The 27902-nt window shown below is 35.8% G+C and overlaps 1 protein-coding gene across 1 annotated transcript in view; it reads left to right on the top strand.

The window, feature by feature from the left end:
- The first annotated feature begins 523 nt into the window (after positions 1 to 523).
- Positions 524 to 27902, top strand: part of LOC149808236 (cytoglobin-1-like) — a 41616-nt gene continuing 14237 nt past the window's right edge. The window contains exon 1 of the mRNA XM_089975285.1: positions 524 to 1031. Within this exon, the coding sequence (XP_089831411.1) occupies positions 880 to 1031 (152 nt within the window). The 5' untranslated portion in view covers positions 524 to 879. The remainder of the gene's footprint in view (positions 1032 to 27902) is intronic.

The following is a 27902-nucleotide window of genomic DNA, read 5'->3' as shown; positions in this document are numbered from 1 at the left end:
TTTTGACAAGATCACTTATGATCGAGGTACCAATCTATTGCCACATTCTGAACTTTCAAATTAGAACAAGTGCTATTTGCTTGAATCATTGGTAAACGAAATATTGAAGCCTGTTAATACTGCATGTAAAGATGCGAGCTAATTAGTGAAAGTTACAACATGAAATGTCTGGATGTCGGGTAATACTTCATGTATAATATGATAGTGTTGACTTTATTCTTTAGGACTTTGATCCGAAACTTCTCACCTTATCGACGAGTAACTCTATTTCCGCAATTCTTCAAAACAAATACTTTTTATATGATAACATGTTAATGTAGATTTCTTTTGTCAGCGTTGAACTAGCAATGTGCCTATGCCAGTCTAATAACACCTATTATATTAGCTTCAACAGCATTGTTGAAAGCATTGGAACCCACGCACTGTGAATGTAAACACGTGATCCATGCGTTTTGCCTCCCAATATTAATTCATTCATTGCAGGGTACGGTTGCGATTGGATCGTGTATTCACGTGAGTTGGATTATTCTGTGCTTGGAAAATCCAATATGTGATGCTTACAAATTGAGCTATAAATAAAAGCTAAGTGAGAAACATTATAAAGTCAGTCTTAGCGAAGAGCGATGTCTTCGTGTTTTGTGATTGAATGTACGTGAAATATTTATAACGAATATGATTTGAAAGAAAAGCTATTTAACCGTTGACATTTTGAAAGAGATTGTGTGTTTTATGTACTGTTTTGTGAAACACGTTTCAAGGACCAACACATCTATCATAAAATAATAATATTTTTCTAAAATCACAAACAAATTACTCTAAAAACCATAAGGAAGGATATTATCGTTCGTAATCGGTCTTAGCAGCTGTATTCAGTCGTTAATGGGGAATTGCTTTGCCGCAAAGTGTCAGTTTCCACGAGAACAGCGTCAGCTAAGCGCATGTCTCAACTCGCAACAGATACAGCTTGTACAGGACTCATGGTCAATAATTCACAATGACCTCCCAAAGTTAGGCGTCATCGTTTTTCTCAGGTAGGACATATATGTATGTATGTATGTATGTATGTATGTAATGTATGTATGTATGTATGTATGTAATTTGTAGAACAAGCCATGTTATTCTATGTAAAATGTTTTCTTTAAAAATTACACAAACCAAAATTTTGTTTCCATGGGTTCAGATATTTTTGATTAGTTGCTTACATTTTTGTTTATTTAGAGAGATATAAGTTTTGTTGGTAAATACAAATATGACTATAAATTCGTAAACAGTGTGTTAATATTGCGATTGCTCTGGTACTAGTAATGATGTACGCCTTCATACGTTTACATCAATTACTAACGGCTCTCTGTAGTTGCTGCCCTTCAGTCATGTTATGTACATATTAGTATGACTATGGTTGTTTAGTTTAACAAAATTATTACTAGATGTTTGATCGATCCTCTTATGAAATTTACTATGGGCAATATATTATAATATTATTGGTTTTAATTCAAATAGATATACAACTAGACGAATGTAATGAAGATAACACACGTAAAACTAGTTTATGAGAAAATGAAATCAACAAAGAGAACAACTACGGACGCGGAAGTATGGTTTTACTGGGAAAGATAACCCGCCTTACAAGTCGGTTGTATGAGACTATGTAAAACAACGCTGTAGTTAGCCGGTGGCGGTGTTTCATTTATTTCGTCGGAATCCGTGAAGTTTTAGAATCGTAGCCGAAAGTTGGTTTCAGTTCATAACTCTGTGTGCTTTATTGCCATTCATTACGGTAAAATTCCAAAATGGAACACAGCAAAAGGATTCATTAATGGCATGTTCAATATTCTCAAGACAAACGTCGTATATAGATTTGAACATGACGATGATCATCATCATTATCATCTTTATGTCTTTTCGTAGATGATTACACGGTGTAATAAATATTATGAATTTAAGTACAATTAATAAACCTGATCATAAGGTAAAAGAAATAAAAGCAAATATTTCTACATACAAAATAATGAATGTCTTAGGTAAAATAAACAACCGATATAAATAAAGATTAATTATTTAAATATGTAGTTGTACATGACTATCTTCGCCCTGCAAGAATAATGAACAATTCAAGAGATGCAAGAGAATGTGTCATACTTAATGGTCAAGCCGGAAGTCTAAGTCATCAGTATAGACTTCTGGGATTATAGTACTTGACATGCTCATAGAGACATTAAAGTGATATACTATAAGTACTGTAAGGTGCAGTGTATACGCATTTATGCATTTCACGGCCTGGTCTATTCCAGTGCGAAGTAATGTTGTATTATCGTATTATATATATATATCGTGATTGTCTTAAGCAACTGATTTTAGAAATGAAAATCAGTTAAACATGTTTTATCAGTGTTCTCTATAGTATGCATATTTTTAAAATTAGTTTATGCTTTTATCAACAGATAACTCAACCATACACGATATTATTTATCAATAAAGAATGGTTTCGTCCCTTCAGCAAAAGATACAGCCTACCCTCATTGGAAGAAAGCCAAGCTGAGCCGAAAATCAATAATAATAATAATAATAATAATAATAATAAATGTGAAGCAAGATATCATGACATATTTCAATTCCATAACATGTAATTGTAGGTCTCAAGATACTTATATTTTAGCCTTATTAAATTTGCAGAATTTACATGTTACACATTTTTTGTTGAAAATAGCTGAAAATTGTACGAAACACTATGCTGCATACCGCATGAACAACGTTAAGGTTTCTCGCACCTATGGTGACTTTTTAACGAGAAGGTACTATGGTTGAATTTCGTTTTCTGAATTAGACAATGTAATAGATAAGTTTATCTTTCAGTCTAGAAATCCCCAAAAGAGTTTATCAAATTTTACATGTAACAAACACATTACCTAGCTAGTCTGCATAAACATTTCCCATCTAATACACATATCGAGAAGTGTTTGATCAACAAAATCCTGAATCGTCTCGACTGTCATATAAGTTGAGACTAACTTACACAATATAGATCAAAATCTGAGGCAGAACAATGCTCCCGCAGATCAGGGTCTGTATTGTTTGTTCTGCTGATTAATTCTAACATACTTCAAGGACCCAGATTTGTCGGCGCATCATGCGACGGCAGAACTGGGTCTGTGCATTTTGCAGTTGGACTGGTATGCGAGTATAGACGGTAGATAAGTGTGCAGGAAATGTGTCTGTCTTGATTTAACTTGTTGCTTAACCAAGATAGGTCTAAAGGGTTCATGTATCGAAGAGAACCTCGCAAAATCAGTTTCACTGGAGTCGATTAGACAGTCACACTTTCCAGTCTTGTTTCAAAGCCTGCAATTTTCAGCCTAATAATTTGTTCCAAATTTGTTTATCTAGAAAATCAGAATGATGTCGATAATTAGCAAAATACTGCAGCAACTCAAAAGTTTCATATAAATGAAATGTATGCGTTGTTTCGCTTGCATCCAAGCACAACAAAGTGAAATACCTCAACGAAAAACAAACATGCTGTATATACGTTATTACGCATCACGCATAATCCTGGGCCTGATCAGGTCAAATGTTGTAGGTAGTGGGAGATTCCAAAATTTCAAAAGACTGTGGCAACTCAAAAGTAACATATCTATGAAATTAACGCGTTATTTTGCTTGCATCACACATAATCATGGACCGGATCAGGCCAAGTGTTGCAGGTAATGGGAAAGTCCAAAATTTCAAATTAGCCCTGACTTCCCTCTAATGGGTACCAAAGTAAAGTTTATCTGTCCATCTAAACAACGTGTGTGTACTAACCAATAACTGAGCGCAAGAATAAAACGATGATCAAACTTCAAGTGACTGTTCGTTTGTTTGTGTGTGAGAGTGTACGTACGTTTTATTTTTTTTTAGCATTAGCGTCCGCATCCCTCCCCCCCCATTTGGCCCTGTTATCTATTACAAAAGAATCCATAAGTTTTCTTCCGTCGATTTGGCCTAGGCTAACATCCAACCTAGCGTCTCGAGTGTACTGTCTGATTTATAAGTTTGACAAAATACCTTCATATACCTCAAAGTTGTAACGGTCACTTAGAGAAATATTACACCAAAATCAACTACCATGAAACGTCGAGGGTAAAATTAATGTTTTATCTGCAGCAAGCAAAATGTTAAATCTATTTTCCCTTTCGTATTAAACCTTATACTATTGCATCATGTGATGTAAACTTAGCCTTAATGCCGCGTGTTCGGAGTTTTGTACAATCAGCAACCGGATACTATCACGACACGGACTAAAACAGCTGTATACGTATGCGAGATCATCAGGTCTTGCAAATGTCTTGATAATTAGAACCAAGTGAAGTATCATTAACTCCGGTTGGATTTCCTACGGCTATGGATCCAATCTTTGTTCTAATTACATAATTTTCTAACTGGAATAGAAAGTTATTAATACATTTTGTATACAATGAAGCTGACAAAATGACTCTTTGTATTGCAGATTGGTCAATTATGAACCAACCAGAAAAGAGTCCATTTTCAAAGATTTTGCTCTGTAAATTTTTGTATGTATTCAGATATAGATAGCGATTTTCCCGTCATCCCCAGCACGATTAACGTTATCAATAACCCTTTTGTACCTCACGGTATCGAAAACCTCTTGTGTATCAAAATGCGAACCCAAGTTTACATTATATTTTACCAATTGCAACAGTGAGAAAATCACTGCCGTGCAGCCTAAACACTACATTTAATCATGATCCACTGAATTAGAAATGTTAGGAGTCTTATCTGAGAACCAAGTGACCTAACGACAATGAATATTTATTGTCTGGAAAAAATAAATAAATATTTATTTTCTGAAGAAAAAACCCCACAACATAATAAAAGGCCTGTAACATTTAAGACAGTTTTAAGGTTTCTGTCTCCAGTGTACAATGGTATCACTAACCGTTTTCTATGCAATCTCCAGATACGTATGATTTATCAAAAATCTAGATTAAATAATATTGCCAGATACTTAATGAGCTAATCGCTGCCATAGTAAAATTCTAATTATAGATTTTATCACGGGTAGATGCTTTCGATTTCTGTTAACTTTTAATGACTTCTACTTGAGATCGAATGATACTGAAAGGCATCACCTACACCATCCTGATGATCGAGACTGAATACCAGCTTTATTAAAGCGTATAACGTATCAATTAATAGAGCATTTGGTGTGTGAAAGTCCTCGCAATATGTGTCAGAGCCATTTGCAATCGACACACCAAGCACACAAACCCCTTCAAAGAGTATGTCCTGACAAATATTTTTATTTTAACCTCTCTTACTATTGATGACATTCCAAATGTCTAAATGTTTCAATCTGTTCATACATATATTTATATATATACGTCCTCCATGTAATTTGTGAAGGTTTTTAAACTCTCTCTTCATAACTTTATTGCTGTTATTATCGTTTAGGGTTTCTCAGGATACTATCGGCTATACATGGCGGCAAGTATAACTGTTAGAGGAAGAATACGCAATATGCCGGTAAGACCACCGACATATGGGAAGCTATTTGCAAGATTTCTCACATACCTACATAGACCGAGCCTGTGACTCGAACCCTCATAACTGTATATTCTTATTACGTACGTCTGGTTAATGTCCATAAGCGGACTATTTAATTGATCCGGGGGAAGGAATTAGAGCCTCATCCCCCAGGCATTAATGTGTATTAAAGGCACTATTAATTGAGCCATCATGACTTGGGTCAATATGACAGGCTTCATAGACCCTAGCGACCTGAATGTAAGGCTATACTCGAGTGGAGATAGACCCAGCACACACTCGAGTTAAAGGTAGCAATTCAGTCTGCATTAGCTGCGCTAGGTGTCAACCACGCAGTATGTTACGCCAGTAGCGATTTGACGCCACTATGACGTCACATCGGGACACCAAGGTTTTTATTCCCATGTGGAGGGTTAATTAATTGTTCATGAAGAGAGGAAAAAGTGCCTCTCCCTTTCTGTATTTAATATGTGTTATGCATGTTTATTAACTTAATGTCCGGCGGTGGCGAGGAGGAAGGTTCGGTCAGGGAGGAGCCTGCTCACTAGGAAGGCAACTTGGTTTATCCAGGGTAAAATTTTTGCCAGATACTTAATGAACTAATCAAAAGGTTAATGAGTTGTCGTTTTGACGGATATTTGGAGAAGTATTCTGTGCCGTTTTTGTTTTTAAAGATAGTACCGCACCAGTGACCGCTTAGTGATAGTCTGTAGGGTTATTTAAACTTTATCTATTGAATCTGATTTGGGTGGGGTGGTTCTTGGTTTGGGTTCACCATTTTGTGCATGGTTATTTAAACTTACATAGGCTTAATGGTGCGCCGCTTTGTGCAGCTGGGCCTGATGGTCCTTGGGGTTTGGATCACCTCATATATTCTTATGTTTAGGGTCCTAACTAGTTTCACTAGTATTTGGTTGCCGCATTATGCAGCCGGGCCTGATGGTCCTTGGGGTTTGGACCACCTTTTAGGTATTAATTTTGGGTAATAGTAAGTTTTCCTGTCTTGATAGACTTTGCCGCCTTGTGCAGCGGGGCCTGACGGTCTTGGGCTTTTTAGACCACCTTATATATTTTAATGTTTTGGGTCTTATCTAGGTGTTCTAATTGTTTTAGTGCCTCGAGGAGAGGCTGTGCCTTAGTGCAGTTGCGTTATTTGTACTACCTATTATCTGCGGTCAGCTTGCGGTAGGAAAAGATGTTAGTGTCCTTAATTTCATGTTGTAGGATTGTGGTGCCCTAGAAAAATACATAATTTTTTTCTTAAAGACAGAAAATAATACAAGAAAAGAAAATATTTTTTTTTTTTTTAAAATTTAGATTAAGGGTTGTTTCAGTTTATTTGTTTCTATATGTGTGGGTTTAGGGTTGGGCTAAGTACTTGCTTATCTATCTTTATGTTTGATTTATGTTCCTAGTTTTTTTAATGAAGCTATTAGTATTTGTTTTGTTTTTTTAAGCTAAGTCTATCTGATTCAGACAGACGTCTTTTCCGAATACTCGGGTCGCTAAGACATGTCAAAGAAGTATGATCTTATATCTTCCGTAATTTTAAGTTTATTATCCTGTCTACTAGTTATGATAATTGTTTCTATTTTGTTTTGTGATGTCATTTTATTTTCAGACTAAATCTATTTTGATAAGACAGATATCTTTGCCGAATACTCATCTGTTCTTATTTATTCCCTAATTTTAAGTTTGCTAGCCTGTCTACTAGTTTTGGTAGGTTTGGACTTATTTTGTTTTGATTATTATCCTAGCTTGTGGATAGAGTTATTTATGTGATGTTATTTATAGGTTAAATCTATTTTGATAAGACAGTTATCTTTGCCGAATACTCAGGTCGTTAAGGCACGTCAAAGACATCTGGTCTTGTTGTTCCTTACATTTAGTTTGTTAGCCTGTCCCCTAGTTGTAACTAATTGAATGGTATTTATTTATTGTTTAGCAGGTCGTACACGTTTGTTTAAATCCCCCCCCCCTTTGTTTCCAAGTAAATACAGGAATATTGTTATATAGCATGTGCTCTTAGCAATCTCGTGCAATTTGCACACTACATAAGCGACTGATGTATGGATTCTAAAGTAGAAATTAAAAATCATCGTTTTCGCTATAACGAACGTGTAACGGGAACCAGTGCATATTGTTAACTGGACAACACTGACTAGATTTTTATTTCTTAAGAACTCGTGAAATACTCCGTTTGTTATAATCCCTGGACATACTAGTTTCAGAGTCTACTTTTAAATCCCCGGTGTGATAAACCTTACCCATCTGAGAGTACTGATCATAGAGATTTTAAATGTCTGTTTGACCCTTGAAATATCAATAAACATTGCTGCCATATACATACAGAAATATACACATTTTGCATATTTGGAAATTTTAGCTAAATATACAGATGACATTTTCTATAACGTTAACTTATCTCATTAGAGAATTTTGAAGGCGTTGCAACACGTCTTTTACCACATTTAGCGATGTATCATTATATAGGCAATATCAATTACCTTAGCGTTGCGTTAGTAGTCAGAACGAATAGAATCGTTGAACTGAAGTAAGAGTGCAGAAATAGGTTGCGTTCAGTTATGCACGCTACATCGACGTCATATGTATCCTACATTACTCTTGGACTAGAGTAGGATAGATTAGAAATGACAGAAGTTTAATAAAATATTCAAAATCACACACACACAGTGCTATCCACATAAAAGCGTACGGTGTTTCGCTTAACAACGCCCTGCAGTACAAAATCAGCTTGGGGACCCGAGTGGCAAAGTGGTCTAAAGTGCACACCGTTACGGATCACTGCCATTTCACCTCTGTCTGCATGGTTTCGAGTCTCGGATTCGGCTAATGTGGTTATGTGAGAAAGTTTGCCAGTAGCTTCTCGTGGATCGGTGATTTTCCAGGGTTCGTCCTCCATCATTTATACCGGCCACCATGTATAGCCTATCTTGTCCTAAAAATGGCATTGAACCCTACAACAACAACAACAACAACAACAACTTCGTCAATTTCATCAGAATCGATTTCTCTGATGGGTTTACCAAACTTATTATGCCTTTCAACCTGATCTTGATAGGACTGGTATGCAATTCAATACCTTCCACAGTTTTCATTAATGTAAATTTGTCATTATTTGTTGAATTGTCATCGTTTTAAATTCATGCATCAACTTTCCTTGAGTTCGGCAACTAAGGGTTTATATACATTTGTCTCGAATGTTATATGACTCATGTATTCCATGAATGTGTTCAAACTTATATGAATTTTTTTGAATTACTTAGTTCAGATGTAATATAAATCACGTATCTTAAGAATTCCATGTAATACTCTAATACAAATTGTGAAACTTAATGTATCTGTCTTAAACGATATGTATCATATATGCTAAGAATTTGTTACTATGTCAATGCTAATGAATCGCTAACTAGCAAGTATTGTAGTTATAAAAAGACTTCGAATCTGTTAATTCATTTGTGTAATTACGTTGTGTATTCTCTTAACCGAAGAAAATCAGTTTATATCGACCGACAACGTTCACGTTGTAATTTACAGCCACCAGTGGGGTTGTAATAGTTTATCCAAGAGGTCTAGTTATGTCTTGGTTCCTGTTAGCAATGAGGCTAGCAGCTAGGAAAAAAGAGATCAATTTCATGTTGGTAAGACTGTGTATCAGTATCAGGCTGCGAACTGACCACATTAGCTTAGTTCTGTGGAGTTAGGAGTAGACGGTATCTGACATAACACGAATAGGAATATTGTCCGACGCCAGAAAAGAAAAACCTGACAAATATTTAGGGTGCGCTTTACTTATGTGAATGAAACAATCGCCCCATACCTGTGCTACACAATGGGAAGGAATGAAGCAGCCAGGTTATGCTGACTCAAGGTTCACTCAAGTCTATGATGAAATTTGTTTTATCGGTATAACAGCACGGCTAATTGAATTTCGCATTAAGTTTGTAATTTTACTTCAGAGAGAAAATGTATCATTCAAGTGTCATGTTCAGTTTTATTTTGTTTATGTAATTGATTAAACTTTTATATTTTACATACGGGGTCCTGTGTTGTTCTTTTCTATATCTTTTCTCAGATCTCTGTTATTCAATCCATTATTTTCATATTTATTTTATTGCTTGCTCGATCCGTGCAATAGCACGGTGGTCGATCATCTCCTAGATAACGATAAACAAGGTAATATAACAGGGTGGGGAATCATATCACCCCCTTTCCTTGCGGGTTCTTCTTGGTATAGCGTACCCATTGTGAAGCTTAAAATGTATGATTATTTTCGATAGTGTTTAAATCTGAGCTTTTAGGATACTGAAAGGCTCTAACAGCTTTATTCGTTGGGCTTGTTTTAGTGCATACTAGTTCTATAAAGCCAAGTCAAGCCAAAGCTGTACGCATACTGTTTCATGATTGGTTTTGAAATGAGCACTAATTTACCTCAAATTCATTGTTTGATTCACTTTACTGACTAAGAAACTAATTATGCATGTAAATTTGTAACTAATTAAAGCTATTGACTTTTGGAAAGTAGAAAATACCCGATAATTCAGCTATGCTTTTTGTTACATTGTGGAATGTTAATAAAACATCTAAAAAATTTTTGTAACTTCTGAGTAGTTCCACATACAAATAAAGGATATCGTATACATTGATCAGCCGGATATTTCATTAATTTTATACGATATCTTATAAAACATGATATTTGTACTTTTTAAATAATCATAATAATAATAACAATAATAATAATAATAATAATAATAATAATAATAATAATAATAATAATAATAAGAAGAAGAAGAAGAAGAAGAAGAAAAGGTTTGCTTGCCTTCAATAATGCAAATTATATATTTCATAATAAGATATTCCAATGTATTAGCGTGAGAAAAATTGATATCACTGTGGTGATATCACATCTTAAACCACCGTTATCCCCATTCAGGAAATATACCTGTCTTTATGTATCTTATTCGATTTTATAGTTCCATAAATAGGCCTAATTCATCTTTCTTCTTCGTCTTTCTTGCACTCAACCGGATTCTCAGTGCCATAAATTATAATATTTAAAATCTGTAATCTCCTGCCGCCATATTTTGACAGTTTTCGTTTTCCTGTCAACTGCTAGATAACACTGGACAACAAATTTTTACAAAAGTCATGTTACTGAAATAAAATTAGTCAATTCTTATCAATTTTTATGTGCTGAACACGAATATGACAGTCAAATTGCAAAATTGGCTCTAGTTTTTTTGTAATCTGCAAGAAATTAATGTTTACATAACGAAATGCATTCCAATAGTAAAAGGTCAACTGTAATAGCCTACCTATAAAAAATCAAGTCATTGACTACATCTTAGATTTCTTCGCCTGTCTCTTGTACAGCTGTTCGGGAGCATCTCTGAGGAGTGTCCAGCAGTAGTCAGCCAGCATTGTAGTGGACCATTTTCCCTGGTATCTTTGTTCCATTGTTGCGATATCTTGATGAAAACGTTCGCCGTGTTCATCACTAACAATACCACAGTTGCTAGGAAAGAAATCCAAATGGGAATGAAGGAAGTGAATCTTTAGAGACATATTGCAGCCAAGTTTCTTATACTTCATCAACATGTCTTCTACTAGTTCCTTATAGTTTTCTGCCCTAACATTTCCGAGGAAGTTTGTAGAAACTAGGCGAAAAGCATTCCATGCTTGTTTCGCGTCACCTTCCAGCAAGTTGTTGAACCGGTCATCTTTGAAAAGCTCTCGAATCTGAGGACCCACAAAAACTCCCTCTTTAATCTTTGCTTCGCTGAGTCGAGGGAATTTTTCATGCAGGTATCGGAATGCTGGCAAAGTCCGGTCAATGGCTTTCACGAAGTTCTTCATCAAACCTAGTTTGATGTGAAGGGGTGGTAGCAAGATTTTCTGAGCCTCAACCAGAGCTGGGTGTTAGATATTCTTCTCTCCAATGGCTACATTCTGCCTGTGAGTCCATTCCTTCCTCATGTAGTGCATTTCCCTTGCTCGGCTATCCCACTCGCATAAGAAACACATGTATTTTGTATATCCTTGCTGCAGTCCCATTAAAAGGGCAACTACCTTCAAATCACCACAGAGGTGCCAGCTGTACTTGTTATACTCAATGGAATTCAGTAGCTGCCTTAAGTTATCGTATGTCTCTTTCATGTGGACAGCATACGCTACTGGAATAGATGGAAGAATGTTTCCATTGTGCAAAAGCACAGCCTTGAGACTCAGTTTCGAAGAGTCCACAAATAGTCTCCATTCTTGTGGGTCATGAGTGATTTTTAAAGCATTCATGAGGCCCTCAATATCGGAACAGAATATCAGATTACTTTCCTTTCTGAAGAAAGGCTCCAATTGCTGGTGGCGCTTTCGATATGCAGTAATTGTGACATCTTCTTCTAGAAGATTCCATTGTTGGAGTCTTGATCCTAGCAATTCTGCCTTGTTCTTTGATAAGTCCAAATCACGAATCAGGTCATTTAGTTCTTCCTGTGTTATTCTGTGTGGGGTTGATGATGCACCACAGTGAAAATCTGGATCACTGCATGCTGATGGACCAGGAGAAGAACAGGTCGACTCACCTTTGTCTTCGTCAGACGAATCAAGAGAATATTCTGCTGGAGGTTCTGGAATAGGAAGTCCCTCACCATGTGGAACTGGTCTCAATGCAGACGGAATGTTTGGGTAGACTATTCTCGACTTCTTTCGCTTCGTTATTCCGCCGGAAAGAGGAGGAACCAAGCAGAAGTAACAGTCATTTAGGTGGTTGCTTGGCTCTCTCCACACCATTGGGACTGCAAACGGCATTGATGACCTTTTGCAATTCAACCACTGTGAAAGCTGTGTTGTACATGTAGCACAGCATATATGCGGAGCCCAAGGCTTGTCTTGGTCACCAACCTTGCATCCGAAGTAAAGATGATATGCCTTCTTCACTTGAGAATTGATACTTTTCTTCTGGTTGGCAAATGTCACTTCCCCACAAATATAGCAAAAATTGTCCGCGGTATTAACACACTTTCGAGGCATTACTGTTCTTTATTGTACGTAAATGGATAAAATAATAAGTTTTATGTAACAGTAGCTTGAACTGTCTCGCACAACGTCTAAAATATTTTAAATGCTGAACCTATCTGATTGGGCTTTATATAGTACACTGCTTACGTCAGCTTCAGCAGCCGCCTGGCATTAGTATAATAGGCCTACACATGTATAGTACACTGCTGACGTCAACTTACTTCAGCAGCCGCATGGCATTAGTATTGCATTGCATCAGAAAATGATGCAATCAACTGTGGATGATGTGAGCATGATGGTATTATGCAATGTTACATCATTATTCCGGATGTTGCTGCATTCCTACTGGAGAAATTTACACAGTGAAACATAGAAAATGAGGTATATGAATATCTTCAAAACGAGAGCCAATACAAATTTTTCACGGTTATATTCGTGTTCGGCACACCAAAATACTACAGATTAGGGCCTTTTCAAGTCAGTAATGATTTCACTGTTGACCAGTGTAATTGGGGATAAATTCCAAAACAGCTGATAGATTAAGTAAAGACAGCAACCATCTAAGGTACAACATGCTTTTTACGTCTGATCAGAATTGCATTTGAGTGCAGATTAGTCTATCGATTTAACACTCTATAGGGTTTCAGATTTGTTCAACCGGAAATCCAAAATGTTTTTTATTTTTTTTTGTTCTAAACTTCTTTACATGGACACGAATCGTTCTGCGAATTATAAGTTGGTCGATTGACACAAAAGTGTAAGGTAACGTTTAGGAAGTCTATACGTCTATAATAATTAATTTTTATGATAGAGCACTCGATTGCAAGTTTACTGATTCCAATATAGTATATGGGGAATTCTAATGACCTAGTTTTACTGTCACATAATCTGAAGAAATAATAAAGGAAGACTTTGTAGACAACATGACTTCTTGCTTGATATAATAATGGTGTTGTTTAAAACTGCATGTGAGCAAAGGGGTTGAACCAGAAGTTTGTAGTTTTTATTAACATTGGCCAACTGCGGATCAAGAGAAACATATCAGCGATGATAACTTGTGACTTAGTTTTGCAGTTTTTGCAAATTTTCATCGTAACTAGTCTTAAACCGTAAGGTACCAACAGCTGATTTTAATCCTGCGGTATCAGATTTAGGTATCTATATGAAAGAGCTGTATCTATTGTTTACGTTTTTCTGAAGTGCTTCAGAAATTTTGTCTTTAAGATCACGAAGATGAATTGCTCAGCTCAGATGTACACCAGAAAGCCCACACAATGATAATAGAACATTCGATATATACTGCTATGCCACTTTGACCGACCTTGAGAGTTTGTATTTAATAAGTATGACAGAGATATTCACATTAATCTACAGGGAATATAAAACAATCGCATGCGACGAGATCATACATCAACATGCTGAATCTAAATTCTTGGCACCAGGAAGGCACTGACATCTGTGTAATTTGTACACACTACATGTGGCCTGATACATTTCCCATGTATATAGAGCATTATCATCATATTTCCATTGGTGAATAATAATCAGCTTCCCAAATATACAACATTCGCAGTTTAGCTTGGACAGCTGCTGTGTGAAATGCTTGTGTCATGTATAAATAAATCAGACGAATAATTGTATTAGAAAAGATTCGTGGCAACGAGATGGAAGAAAATACGGAAGAGTTGAAAAAGGAATTCATGAGCGATAAAAAATGCATTTTGAAAAGAACATCCATGTCGTTGGGTACTTATTTAGGGCTGATTTTAAATCCATGTCAGGCGCTACTTACTTAGTGATGATTTTACATCGATTTCATGGGTTATTTCCTGAGGAATGATTTTAACGATCTTTCTTATATTCACCGCTGTATAATAAAAACACGCTGTTTGAAACCAAAATTGGAAAAACTAAATATATAACTAGTTACGTTAAAAAGTTACAATTTCACTAGTCAATTACAAAAAATTTTAGATTTCACAGGCGTCGTTAAAATATAAGTTTTTCCGCGTAAATGAGCGGAATGAAGAGAGTGATCACATGCTATATTATTGTCACCCGATACAGGCTTCATTGGGTCCTGGCAGCTTGTTGGTATATACAAATTTAGCTTCAAAAGCAGATTGTCTTACAAATTACACTTTGATGAGTTTTTCATGTAAGTTATATTCTTAGAGTAACCGAGGACGGTCTAGGTTTGTTTAGGTTTGTTGCCTGATGAGATTTAACCTTAGTAATTATTTTGCGTCTGGATAAATGGCCAGTCTATCGACGTATTTTGGTGTAAATATTGGCTGTGAATACCACCTTATGCTTTTAAAGTTAATTGTAAAGACCATATTGCTTATTTCAAACAATGACGAGATTTTGACGCTGTAATCACGAATTTATCACGTTATAAAGATACATTGATACAAACTTGCATATTGTATTCGGATATCTTATGCCTCGACTTCTGATCAAGAAATACAGTTATGAAAGTAATTAGTTTTAATATTCAAATGTTTTGTTTTATTTAAGTTAGAATGTTGTCATGCTGCCAACGTGTCTATTAGATAATAAGTGGCCATATGGAAGAGTGATATCTATATTAGGAAATACGGGGTCATATGGAAGAGTGATATCAATATTAGGTAATAAGGGGCCATATGGAAGAGTGATATCTATATTAGGTAATACGAGGTCATATGTAAGAGTGATATCTATATTAGGTAATATGGGTCATATGGAAGAGTGATATCTATATTAGGTAATAAGGGGCAATATGGAAGAGTGATATCTATATTAGGTACTAAAGGGCCATATGGAAGAGTGATATCTATATTAGGTAATACGGGGCCATATGGAACAGTGATATCGAGGGGGATTTATCACTTTTGCAGATAAAATAAATAAATTCATGGAGATGAATTTTGGCTGCTTGGAATTATAATAAGACTATAGTGAAATTAGTCTATTTCTCTAGATAAAGATTTCAATAAACTTACAGTGGTTAAAAAATGTCATTAATTAGTTAGCGTGATAAATATATTGTGTAGCTGTTATTATTGTCCATGGTTCGAACCCGAATGGGATACTGTGGTGTGTCCTTTTGCAAGGCCGTTACTACGATTGTCTTACACTAAATAACATATTTTTGTTGCTGTGCCTCCTTTCAACCCCAACCCCATCTGCTTGTAGCTCAATATTTCGCACAAAAGTGTTTTTACTTGAGTCGACAAAGATGCAATGCGTTGAATATATCCAGATTACTACAGAGTAACGATAAGTCATTAAGGATGTTGCGTGATGTCATCTAGTGCAATCTTCTGTTGTACATAATTACAAAGACCAAATTCTTCTAATTATCGTGTATGGAAATGCAATAAATCACATGAGGTAAGCAATTGTATAACAAGTTAAACGCTGAATATCCACTCTGAATGCCAAGACAGTACTGGCATAACTAATGCATAGGATCTCCAAGAATATATAAGATATAATTTTGATATGCATCTCTGAGAGCATCAATGTATGATATTTTGATATGAAAGCATTTTGTGTCAAAATGAGGATTTACGGTGTCTTTCGAACACATATTAACCGTGTTGTACGAACACAGATTAACCGTATCGTACGAACACAGATTAACCGTATCTTACGAGCAAATACTAACCGTATCGTACAAACATAGATTAACCGTATCTTACGAACAAATATTAGCCGTATCGTACGAACACGAAGAGCCACAACGGCGGCCTTGAATAACCAGCTCAGAATTTTGTTACGCAGTAGTTAGTAAATGATATGCTTTGAGCTTTACATTTCTACAGAGATAGTTATTTTTGTAATACACGCACGTGTCTTCTTTGTGAATTACAGCAGTGATATCATAACTTTCATATGCTCTGTGTTAGAATGATTTCAGGAATGATTCCACATGTATACAGATAAAAGGAGTGGACTTGATCCTAAGAAATATAATATAAATTAAATGATTATACTTAACATTAGGAGCAAAACAAGCGCTTGTTATTCACATCTCTTCAATTAATGTTAATTAAATAGCTACCACGTGATTATAAAGCACTTGCCTCTCTCTCTCTCTCTCTCTCTCTCTCTCTCTCTCTCTCTCTCTTCATTTGTACACGTTCAAAAGTACTTCTTTATGGGCACCATCTAGCCGATATTGTGCTGACAGTTGGAAATAATTAACAAGCGATCACAAATAATAAGAACCTGGGGCTAACATTTTGATAGAATAAGCAAAATGGCATTTTATATTAAGATGGGTATATCTACTTCTGGTATATATTCTAAATGAAACGCCCAGCATGTATCATAACATTTTGACAGAAGTATCCACGAAGCTGCCACTAACATCTCCAAATGTTTGATGATGTGTCAAACAGATAATGCGTCAGGTGTACTCATATGCTGGTAAAGTAACCACAAATACAAATATTTGAGTAAATGCATTTAGATGCATCTGTATCAGATAATTCAAATGCATCTTCACTTGCAATTGCAAATTTTCATTAAAATATTAACTGTTGTTCTTTTCGATTTCCTGCTGCTGTGACATTCGGTACGTTAAAATTACTAATATGTCGCTTTAATTCTATTACAATGCACGGCAAGGTCAGGCATGCTTTAATTTATGTAGAAAGGGTTTGAATGTCCGTTCTATACCCGAAAACTCAAACAGAAACAGTGTTGATGATTAGAATACGAACAACAGCCATAGTTTATCTTAAGACACTTGCGCTAAGCGAACTCTCCAGGGAAAGTATTTTAAGCAATACAGCTACGTTATAGAATAGAACATAACTCTTGTAATCCTAGATGTCATTATTTCGTTGGTTTGGAAAATGCAAACAGTGCAACGGCTTAAAATATTATTCTGTCCTTTAGTTTTTCTTTTATTGTGAAAAAAAGTGTTTTCATTGCAGGTCGGTAAAGGCAACTTATTTGGAAATCTTTGCTTTAGTAAACTCGTTATATGCCAGTCAAAATCATTGTAGCTGTTTCAAATAACTACCTAATTAATTTTCTTTCTGCAACTTTTTCTTGCTGCACGGAGATAAAGATGCATCATTAGTTGGTTTTCTTTTGTTTGTTGCCTTATTGCACTCATTTCAGTCGAGAAACAATTGTTGTTTGCAACATATCATTATCACACGCTATAATTCATTGAGTGCAAATGTAACGCGAGCACAGCAAACAAATCTAATACGTCAATGATTTTTTTTAAAACACAGATTATAGTTTTACTATCGTTGAGACCCAGCAAACGAACCCGAATTTCAGGGATTTGGCTAGGACATACTACATTACCCGAACGAAACATATACCAGAGTAGTTTTGTATGCATCCACTCACAGTGACACGTACCAAATTTTTGTATTTTAATGGTGTTGTCATATGTGAGATTTTGTACAAAAATATAACATAACCCCAACTAATTTTGAACCAGGGAAAATAAGTGATATATGCAATCGTTCTATGTTTAAGCGGCGTCATTTCTGAGGTGAATAGACGTTATACGATTAAATGCATAACTTGCAATATTACATTTTTTGTGTGGAAAATATGGAAACGTACAAATGGCGGTTGGTACTGTTCTCAATCTTATACATTTATTTGACACTTTTATAAACCAAAATCAGAAGCAGACCTGGCTGTAATTCGATATTTATTTTGCATTAACATTAGAGGCTTCACCCTCTCTCCCATCTACCGTATCTAATCGTTTATAAGATTTGTCCAACTGCAAACTGCATAGACCCAGATGTGCCGTCGCATAATGCGCCGGCAGATATGGGTCTGTGCAGTTTGTCAGGAGAATCAGTAGAACATACAAGATAGACCATGATCTGTAGACGCATTATGCTACGGCAGATCATGATCTTTAATGTTTGCAGTTTGACTCGTCTTATATGCGTGAAAATACGGTATCTGTTACTTGATCAAGCACACATATGTTGTTGTTGTTACCCCATAACTGGTACATAATATATATCTAACAGTCTCTAACATTCATTATAATTTAATTTTTTCAAATTACAATAAGGATCTACCTTTGCATTCAGAGCTTTATTAGCTTGCTGAGCTTTAAAAAGCTATGTTATCCTGGAGAATACAACACCAAGGTACATTCAAACAGACTAATATTATCGTCAACAATATTCCACATTATGTCTTAATGGACAATCTTTTATAAAGACCATACATTCATTTTCTTCAATGTTAATATTCTTTATTAATCGCGCAAATTATCCCTGATAATCAAAAATTGTTCAATAGTCCAATGTGATCAGTCAATCAATCATATCCCCAGACGAAATACTTTCAGCAGAATTCACAAATTTGCTTATTTACAGAAATTTTAAAATTTTAAAATTTCATTGGATTACTCATGTGATAATTTCTTTAGTATTTGAAGTATGCCTTTCCAATGTTTCTTTTTTTCTCTTCAAACATAAGTAACATATCAGTTTCTCACAAACTTGCTAAATTTATATACATACCGCTTATAACTAACCCAACATTCGCTATTCAAAAATACTTTATGTGATTTGATTTTATAATCAGTAAAATAAACAACCGACTTCTTCTCTACAGAACTGATCAAAACACAGTTGTTCAGAGAAATTTGAAATATTATTAGACTCCTATACAATTACACCTGTACTATCGGATCAATGACAGAAATAATCAGGATCACGAGCAAGAATATCTGCTATATTGTTGTCAAAAAGATCTTGTAAAAATGCAACAGCATGCTGCAGATCACACTGGCCCGTAGTTTTAGTATGTTCAGCATTAGAGTCTTGAGAATAAAAACCACTTCATTTTAAAGCATAAATCAGATGGTAAATAGTCAGAATAAGCCTTAATATCGTGGACATAAAAATGGGAAAGTAATGTTCAAATACTATTATAAAGTCAAATATAGTCGATAACGCTACTACCAGCATGGGTACATTTACAAATCTGATAGTCCCTGAAAAGCCTGCCATTACCTCTTCTTAATCGAGTTGCTTTACATAAATTAAGCGAATAATTAACAATTTTCGCATGTAACTTTGTCCATAGAAACTTTCATAGTCTCATTTTCAAAATCAAAATCAATATGGTTTCTAAAGGAAAACTATTTCACTTCATTCACAATCTAATCAGTGATACGATTCGATGGTCTCAAACAAATCGGCAGAAATAATAGAAACAATCAAGGTCAGTAATATTCAACAAACAGTTTTTTTTTACAAAGCGAAGATTAAAAACCACATTATTGTCAATTAAATCCAAATAATCATAAATGTTCTATCATATATCCAAACGAATATATTGTTCTGAACGATTTCAATAATCTTGAATGTACTGATAAACAAGTCTAGATGTGTCACAATAATATAATCTAGAATGTTTTTTGAACAAATTCACAATAATCCCAAAGTAGAGTTTTAGTTCAGAAAGTCAATGAACATTTTGTAATTCTAATGAATAATTTAAATAAATGATACCTCTCAAATTATAACTGAACACGACTAAAATCTCTGATCACAGATTCCCAAAGATTAATATGAAACAGGAATTAATCATTCTTTGCCAAGTCTTCTTTATATGTTAATTTTAATAGACCTAAAACACATTAGAATTTATTAAAATCCCAACTTTCGATGGAATTTTCCACCAAATTGTAAACAAATTCGCTTGAATAACATTCTAAGCTCATTAATGAGGTTAGGCATTAAACCCATATAGAAGCAAACATCAATTTATTTTATAAAAAAATGGCATGTCTGGTAGGCCAATACTCTACCCTCATCACTGACAAATGTAGAGCACACAATATAACTTTACTATACATAACTTCAAATATAATACCATAGCCTCCAGATTTCGTTTTACTGACATAATTCGGCATTTCATAAAACAAATATTGGTTGTTAACAAGATACTCTTTGATGAATCCTCCTGTGGCGAATAACACCAATTAGACACATATAACATAATGAAAATTACAAGCTACATGATAAAATTTGCAACAGGTGCAAGTATTATTGTTCAATGAATTAGCTTCATGATTTTTTCCGTTTCCTGTATATTAAATCACAAGTCCTCGACTAGGCCTGCCTCTTTGATGCACTGACGTTATATAAAATGAACTTCTGTTCACCATCATTATGTTCATACACAATCCTTCTAATAAATGACGTCAAAACAAAGCCGTTTGACGTCATTTTGAGTCTACTTCACATATATCCGTGTAACAACTTAGCTGTTAATCAATACGTCTATCAACATGGAATGTAAGAACCATGCCATCTGCTGCCTTTATGTAATCTTATTAGGAATTATATCTTTCTGCAAGAGCTAAAAGTATGCTATTGCGTTAAACGCACGTAAAATGGATCTCATCTGGACGATTCAATAAACACGGTCAACTTAAAAACATTTTTCTTGCTAACAGATAAGGTGCAACTTAATTATATGCTGTATAATTGTTGATTTAGAAAAGTAAAACTGTTAATTAAAAAAATAATTAGTATATTCTGAAATACTGTGAATTTAGTTATTTTAATAGACATCGAAACTCGCACTTTTGCTGACAATGAAATGCTAACAGGTTTATATATTAATGGAGCTCTATCGTTGATTTGGAAGGATTGATGCTGGTTGGATCCTGAAATTCGTGGAAATTAAAATGGAAACTGCGGCGGTTCATAAAACGCGAAAAATCATGTATTTACTGTACTATAGTTTCATTATATATCACCATTTGTTTGTACCCTCCTACTGATTTCAATAACGAAAACGTTTAATGTGATAAAAAGTGCAAATAACTAAGTCAATTGAATCATTGATTTATAATTTCTAACCTGACTGTGACTAGAATGGCACTAATACTGGCATCCCCTTCACCTTTCATGCTTAACGGACTTTCCATACTAACACGGCGTTATACTGCGTACGCTATGGGTTAGTTTGTATCCATCCGACAACATAATGACGTAGTTCATCCTATTCGGTAACTGCCGGATAATTCCGTAAATTACCAGAACGTTGAGAGTTTGGAAGTATATCCCTTGACCTTTGCACACATGAACATACAAATTAAACTGCTTGTTAAATCCACGTGAAAGGCAAAGTTGGTGTTGTCATTCTATTCAATATTGTAAATATCGGAAGCAGATGACGTATGTATGTGTCGTGCACACACACCTTTGCTTAAAGTGGACTTGTCCAGGAAGTGGAAATGGATCTCGAGAATGTCCGTCTATTATATTGAAAACTTCCGTTAAGCTCGAAATGCGCAGATGATGACTATGTTAAGGCCACTCTACTCAGTCAGGTTACAAATTATAAATCAATGAATGAATCGATTAAGTTCCTTGCACTTTTTGTTACATTAAAGTTTTCCATTATTGAAATCGGTAAGGAGGTACAAACAAACGGGGATGTATAGTCAGACTATAATTAACATTTCATGATGAGATGCTGATCAGATATTTATTAATAGTCCAGTTAATTTCACGTGGTCGGTCTGGTGCTCAGATTTGAAGCGGTTTAGCATTTTCATTGACGTCCACGTGAGTAGCGTCTTTACGAAGTTTTAGATTTCATTGACCGATCAGTGTCAACCCCTTCTACCACACCTCCCATAACTTTGCAAACTGGCACACGCGAGTAAATCCCTGTGTGGACCAAACGGATAGGATGAAATTGCACTATGTGACTGCCTTTGAGCGCCTCCAGTGAGAAAATCCACGCGATGGTTCTAAAAGGAACCACACTTTTCAGCCTAATGTGGCTACTGGTTGAGAGTCCGCCTGCAGCTTTGGTAATATTGTTAAACTAATGTTTTGTGTCCTTATAGCGAATAGAAATCCAAGAAATTTCTTTCCTACTGGACTTCAATTCTCTAAAAAGAATCGAAGATATTTTGGATTATATTCCATAGCAGCAAAACGTAAACGACTGAGGCGAAAACAAATCGAATGATCGGTGGCGAAAGTGGCAAGTTAATAATTTCGAGATAAAGAATTGTCATACCGATCTGTGATAGTGAGTACATTTGTATTTATGCGTATGATTTATTTTCAGGGAGAGTCATTGCACATGAAGAACCATTGTATTATAAAATAAGTATTGGACTCCAACGCAGGCACAATGCCGATTATACATCGGATTCGATTTCACATCAGCACAAGGGGTGGAGGTGCATTACGTGCATTAGCCAACGATTTATGATTGACTACGAATTCGTTTCTTCCATATGTTAAGTGTCTGCGTGGCCTACTTGGTTAGCATGTCCCACTCTTGATCGAGGAATTTCAGGTTCGAATCACACTGACATAAACTTATGTTTTCTTTATAACTGATGAAATCTCTAGGTCAGTTGGGCTTGCACACGAACATGAAGTCAAATCTGATGATGAATTGCTGGTGTCGATTATCTGCCAGGTATGCGTACTTCTTTGAGAGGTAGTCTTATTAGTAGTTATCGGATCACATCAGTTTGAGGCACCTTGAGATAGCAGCATGCCTTTCAAAGAAATACGATCTTAAAGATATCATGAGCAGAGACAGTTTCCTTTTATTTGGGAATATTATATTGAACAATCAGCGAATATTAGATAATCTCGAAAATACCACTGATTGACACGTACAGTATTATGAAAGAACGCATAAGCACAGCAAATGCAGGAATTATATTATCCGCGCAGTAGTTAATTTATATCATCATAAAAAAGGTCATGTAGCCAGTCAAAGAGTCCTAAAATGCTCCACAACTGTTCAAAAAGGTATCCTGAACACATTGATAAAATTGCCAGGTTAGGAATTGTGTTGGATCAAGCACGACGGAAACTCTGAGAAGAATTCAACAAAATGAGTGAAAAATCATTGTATGATATTGTAAAACAAAAACCCACTTCCAATCGCTGTAGTTATCTGATTCACCTGTTACAACCATGTCAGGAATATACTCAGCGAAGACAGTGAAATATTTAACGATGACAGTGAAGACAGCGGAGAGACGAAGACGACAAAGATGGTGAACATAGCAAAAAGCTCCATGATTAGTGTCAAGAACAAATTAATTACATAAATGTTTTTGGCATATAATATATGGAGACCTCAGCGGTATTTACACGTAAGAACGACAATACATTTATTTACAGTAACAAAGAATGCAAGGATATGATACCTAACACGAAGTAATTATGGCGTTCCTGTGAAGAGTTATTTCCGTGCAAAGACATAGAACAAATACAGCTAATATTCAGGGACGGCACGGTAACCACAGGAAATGTCTAGTTCAAATACAGGTTCATCAACAAGTTTGAAATTCTTGGATGCAAACGTACAATGGATGGTCAGGGTCGAGTCTGTGTAATTCACTAACGCAACGGTAAGTGTGCAGTGATTTCACTAACTACAAAATTGAAGAGAATGTTATTTGATCAGGAAGAGCGATTTGATTCCAAGCTGCAGAATTGCGGGTGATTCTCGTCCGATCATGGAGCATCTTTCGGCAGAAATAGCGCAACTGCATATCAAAATTTCTTCACAGGTCAGGCAATCCAAAATTACACACATGGCCGCTGATAACAATACCACCACCCTATCGCAGCTGTTATCGCATCTGAGGAATCGGCAAACTCAAGTACCATACTTAGAGATGCACAAGATAATGATTTATAAGATTATTGGGCAATCCAACAAGCATATCAACAATTAATTTAATACTTGAGTCAGGATTTAAGGTGAATATTACTCTCGTTGCGGACTGTTTTTTAATTCCAGTTTCGTCCATGAAAGGCCTAGAAGGAACCAAAGTCTTACGCGGCTAATTTCTTTTTGGTGCTTCTGTGATCTTGATCTGTAAAGACGTCTATGCCATCAATAATAAATCGATGGTTTTGAATCAGTCCTTAATAAGATTGAATATTACACCCTAACTAGTTCAGTATGGACTCTTTCCAGATGCGTGAAAGTTCGTGTTCAGGTATATCTCTGTACAAGCCTTCTGAGGGTCAAGTTATATTCCAACACCAGCGTATGTTCGACGGAGGCCAGTGATAAACGCTCGAAAACGACGATAACAGATGTTTCGAAAATACTGACAGTACCTAAGTGAACTCGAGTTTGGTAGCATAAACTTTCCTCTAGAGTCTTCTGAGACCATACTCGAAACATTTGAAAAACTTTGTTTGGAACACTTTTATGCGAAACACCTATCCACGACTATTCAGCAGCATCGATGGTAAAGAGGCGCGGTACCATTACGTGTGAATGAAACGTCTATAACGGTTGCTTTACCGATACAGCAGCACAAGGTCAAAATACTTCCGTGTCGCTGTCTCCTGCATGTATTCACCACGAAACAATTGTTCGACAACTTTGACTTTTACTGCAGAGGATCCAATGAAAGCCGCAGCGTACGATTATGCTAGAACCTGACAAGAATATTCTAAAATTCACTATAGTGCAACGGAAGATGACATACACATATGTGATTTACGCGGACTTTGAATGCCTCAACCATCCCGTTGAAGCTTCGCTTCCAAATACCACCGTCCCAGTTCCGTCAAATTCAACAAATGTTACTGAACAAGTCCATTGTAGATTTTGTTTGATCGTGGTAAGAAGCGAAGAAACAACTGAACCGACATTGTTGTACCGCGGAAAGGACGTGATGAAGGTATTCCTTAAATCTCTTGTGGTTATCGAAAATGGATCCGGCAACAGACTGCCTCGCCCTCTCACATGATCATGATTGATGATGATACTGGAGGGTTTTCCAAGGCCATTCATTGCGGTATTCGTGATGGTCTCTTTTGTACTGATTAAAAAGTTTGACATCACTGTCACATCACTGGGACATACAAAGGAGCCTCGCACAGTGCATGCAACCTACAGCTGCAAATTTACATAGGAAAACAAAAATAAATTCCTTTTGTGCTTCATAATCAGTCTGGGTATGATGGCTACTTGACCATTCAGCGACATCGAGTGCAGCAATACGTGTATTTCCCAGCAACATGGAAAATTACACGCAGTTCCGGCTGGGCCAGCTGCTGTTTGTTGACTCGATCCAGTGTTTCAATTCCACCTGGACATACTCGTGAGCAACATTGTGGAGAACGCAAAGACATTTTTACAATCAGTCATCGATACTGTGGCGCAGCTAATGAACCTGAAAAATTTGGCCTCCATTTGGAATTGCTGTATGAGGAATATTGACAGTAACAAGAGCCACAGGAGGCGCTGGCAAAATAATATTGTTACGGCTGCAACAGCGAGTACATGTCTATTCAGAAATTCTTTCAGCAGCATAAAGTAGTCTACATACATAAACAAACTATTCTAGGTGGTCATTGAAGACCAAAAATATTACAATACCCATGTTCAAGACGGCGTTAACCGAAGTCAGAAACTTCTGACGCGGAAAGTTTTCTCAAGCGATGCGCTCATAGGCAAGCATTGCGAGGGACTTTACAGAACCGTGCTCTCGTCGCAATTATTCTCAGGCGTGTGCCTCAAGAGCAAAGTCATGGGGGTATAAGGCTCTGACCCTGATCGGTACATAAATCTTAAATCAGCATTTTTGTGCTACTTCGTGCCTGTATTCTTGTAAGCGCCAAGTCCAACTTCTTTCAATCCTAAATAGTTTTGAATTACATTTAGACTGCAAAGTTACAAATATTTAACAATCGTAATGAATAGGTATGTAATAAATACAAAACAATTTTTTTGTTCCTAGTGAGGTAACAAATTGTTTGAGCCAGCTTGTGAATATGTCTCGACCTGACGTCCCTTCTTCTTATCAAAATCGCTCTTTCTACAGACTTAGAACAAAACATGTAAGTAGTATTGTCTTTATCTTGAAGCCTGTCAGATTATTAAGATTTTGCTAATAACGGCTTTACTGAAAACAAGATAGTTTCTTTAATATCGTATTCATGTATAGGCCCACCCACACCGCGGATGCAATCTCGTTTATTAAGCCGTCTGTATGTATTTACAGAAATGCATTTTCAAATAAAGCTAATTAAAAGGGGGACAAGATCTGGAGCGCAGTGTTATTTATAGCCACATGTCAGCAGGTGGGTGATTCGCAGCGAAACCTTCTACACGTTAGGTTATAAATAGAACCGAATTCGATTGATGTCTTTTAGAAAAGTTGAACAAACTTATAACATTTGACATCATATTTACATTACAGATTTTCTGGGATTTGCATAATGTCAGTGTAAAACGAGAGGGAAATATTTAAGGGAGAGCTGATGTAAAAAGCAATGATTGCAAACAGTTCTGATACAGAACTCTCTTTTAGTTACGGAAGTATCAGCTGACCTATATAGAGACATTTTATTAACTGCAGTAACGTACATTTTGATAGCCTTAAATGAAGCTCTCTGTCGAAGTAAATAAAAACAACATTCCATACAATAATTCATATACTAGTCTTACATGATAGTCATGACTGATTTTTCAAAACAGAAAATAGCTGTTAAGGACGTAAAAGCGTTTGAAAATGTATGTGTTTGACACGTTATAAAAGCAAGCAAGACGAACATTGCGTCCAATTTGCTAAATGGTTTACTTTTTTATATGGCTATAAACACTAAGTTTAGGTTTTCTTGAAATTTCTCTCACACCAGTCTATAACACGTCTCGCAACTTGATTATCTTGATTACGGTTGTGTCGTCTGGGAATGATAATAATGAAAGACGGAACAACGTTCTAAAAATGGTAAAATTATATCAACGGGCGAGTTTAAAACTCCCTCTGTAAGAAATGTTTAAAGACTCAAATACTGTATTGGAGTGACTGTTACAAAGTTATCAACGCTTTAACTCGGATTTGACTTTTAAGTTTATAACTTATACATTCTCTTAATCTACCACCTATCAATCAAAGGACATTATTAAAACCTAAATCTAGCGAGTTCCTTCGCTTGTTCTGCACCAGCTCTCTGTAACTCTTGGTCTGTACCTATTCTGTTGAACTCTTGTTCTGCACCTACTCTGAGGAACTTTTGGTCTGCACCTACTTTGTATGACTCTTGATCTGTGCCTACTCTTTGGAACTCTTGCTCTATACCTTCTATGTGCAAATCTACCATTAGATATACCGTTACGAGTCTAGGCTCTTACAAAAGGTAGCAGAAAAGAGTGAAGACAACAAGCTTTGTAAAATTTAACAAATAATTTATTTTCCTAGAATATTAAGAAAGAAATGAGAAAAGAGAGCTTACGGTTTTACGAATAAAATCCAAAAACAATCCAAGAATTAAAAAAAAATGTCCTAGTAAAAAAATCCTGAATGA

The sequence above is a fragment of the Sinohyriopsis cumingii genome, chromosome 1, assembly GCF_028554795.1.
Source record: "Sinohyriopsis cumingii isolate HCF-2022 chromosome 1, ASM2855479v2, whole genome shotgun sequence".
Taxonomy (NCBI): Eukaryota; Metazoa; Mollusca; class Bivalvia; order Unionida; family Unionidae; genus Sinohyriopsis; species Sinohyriopsis cumingii.
The sequence above is the reverse complement of the archived record's forward strand: the minus strand, read 5'-3'. Positions and strand labels throughout refer to the sequence as shown.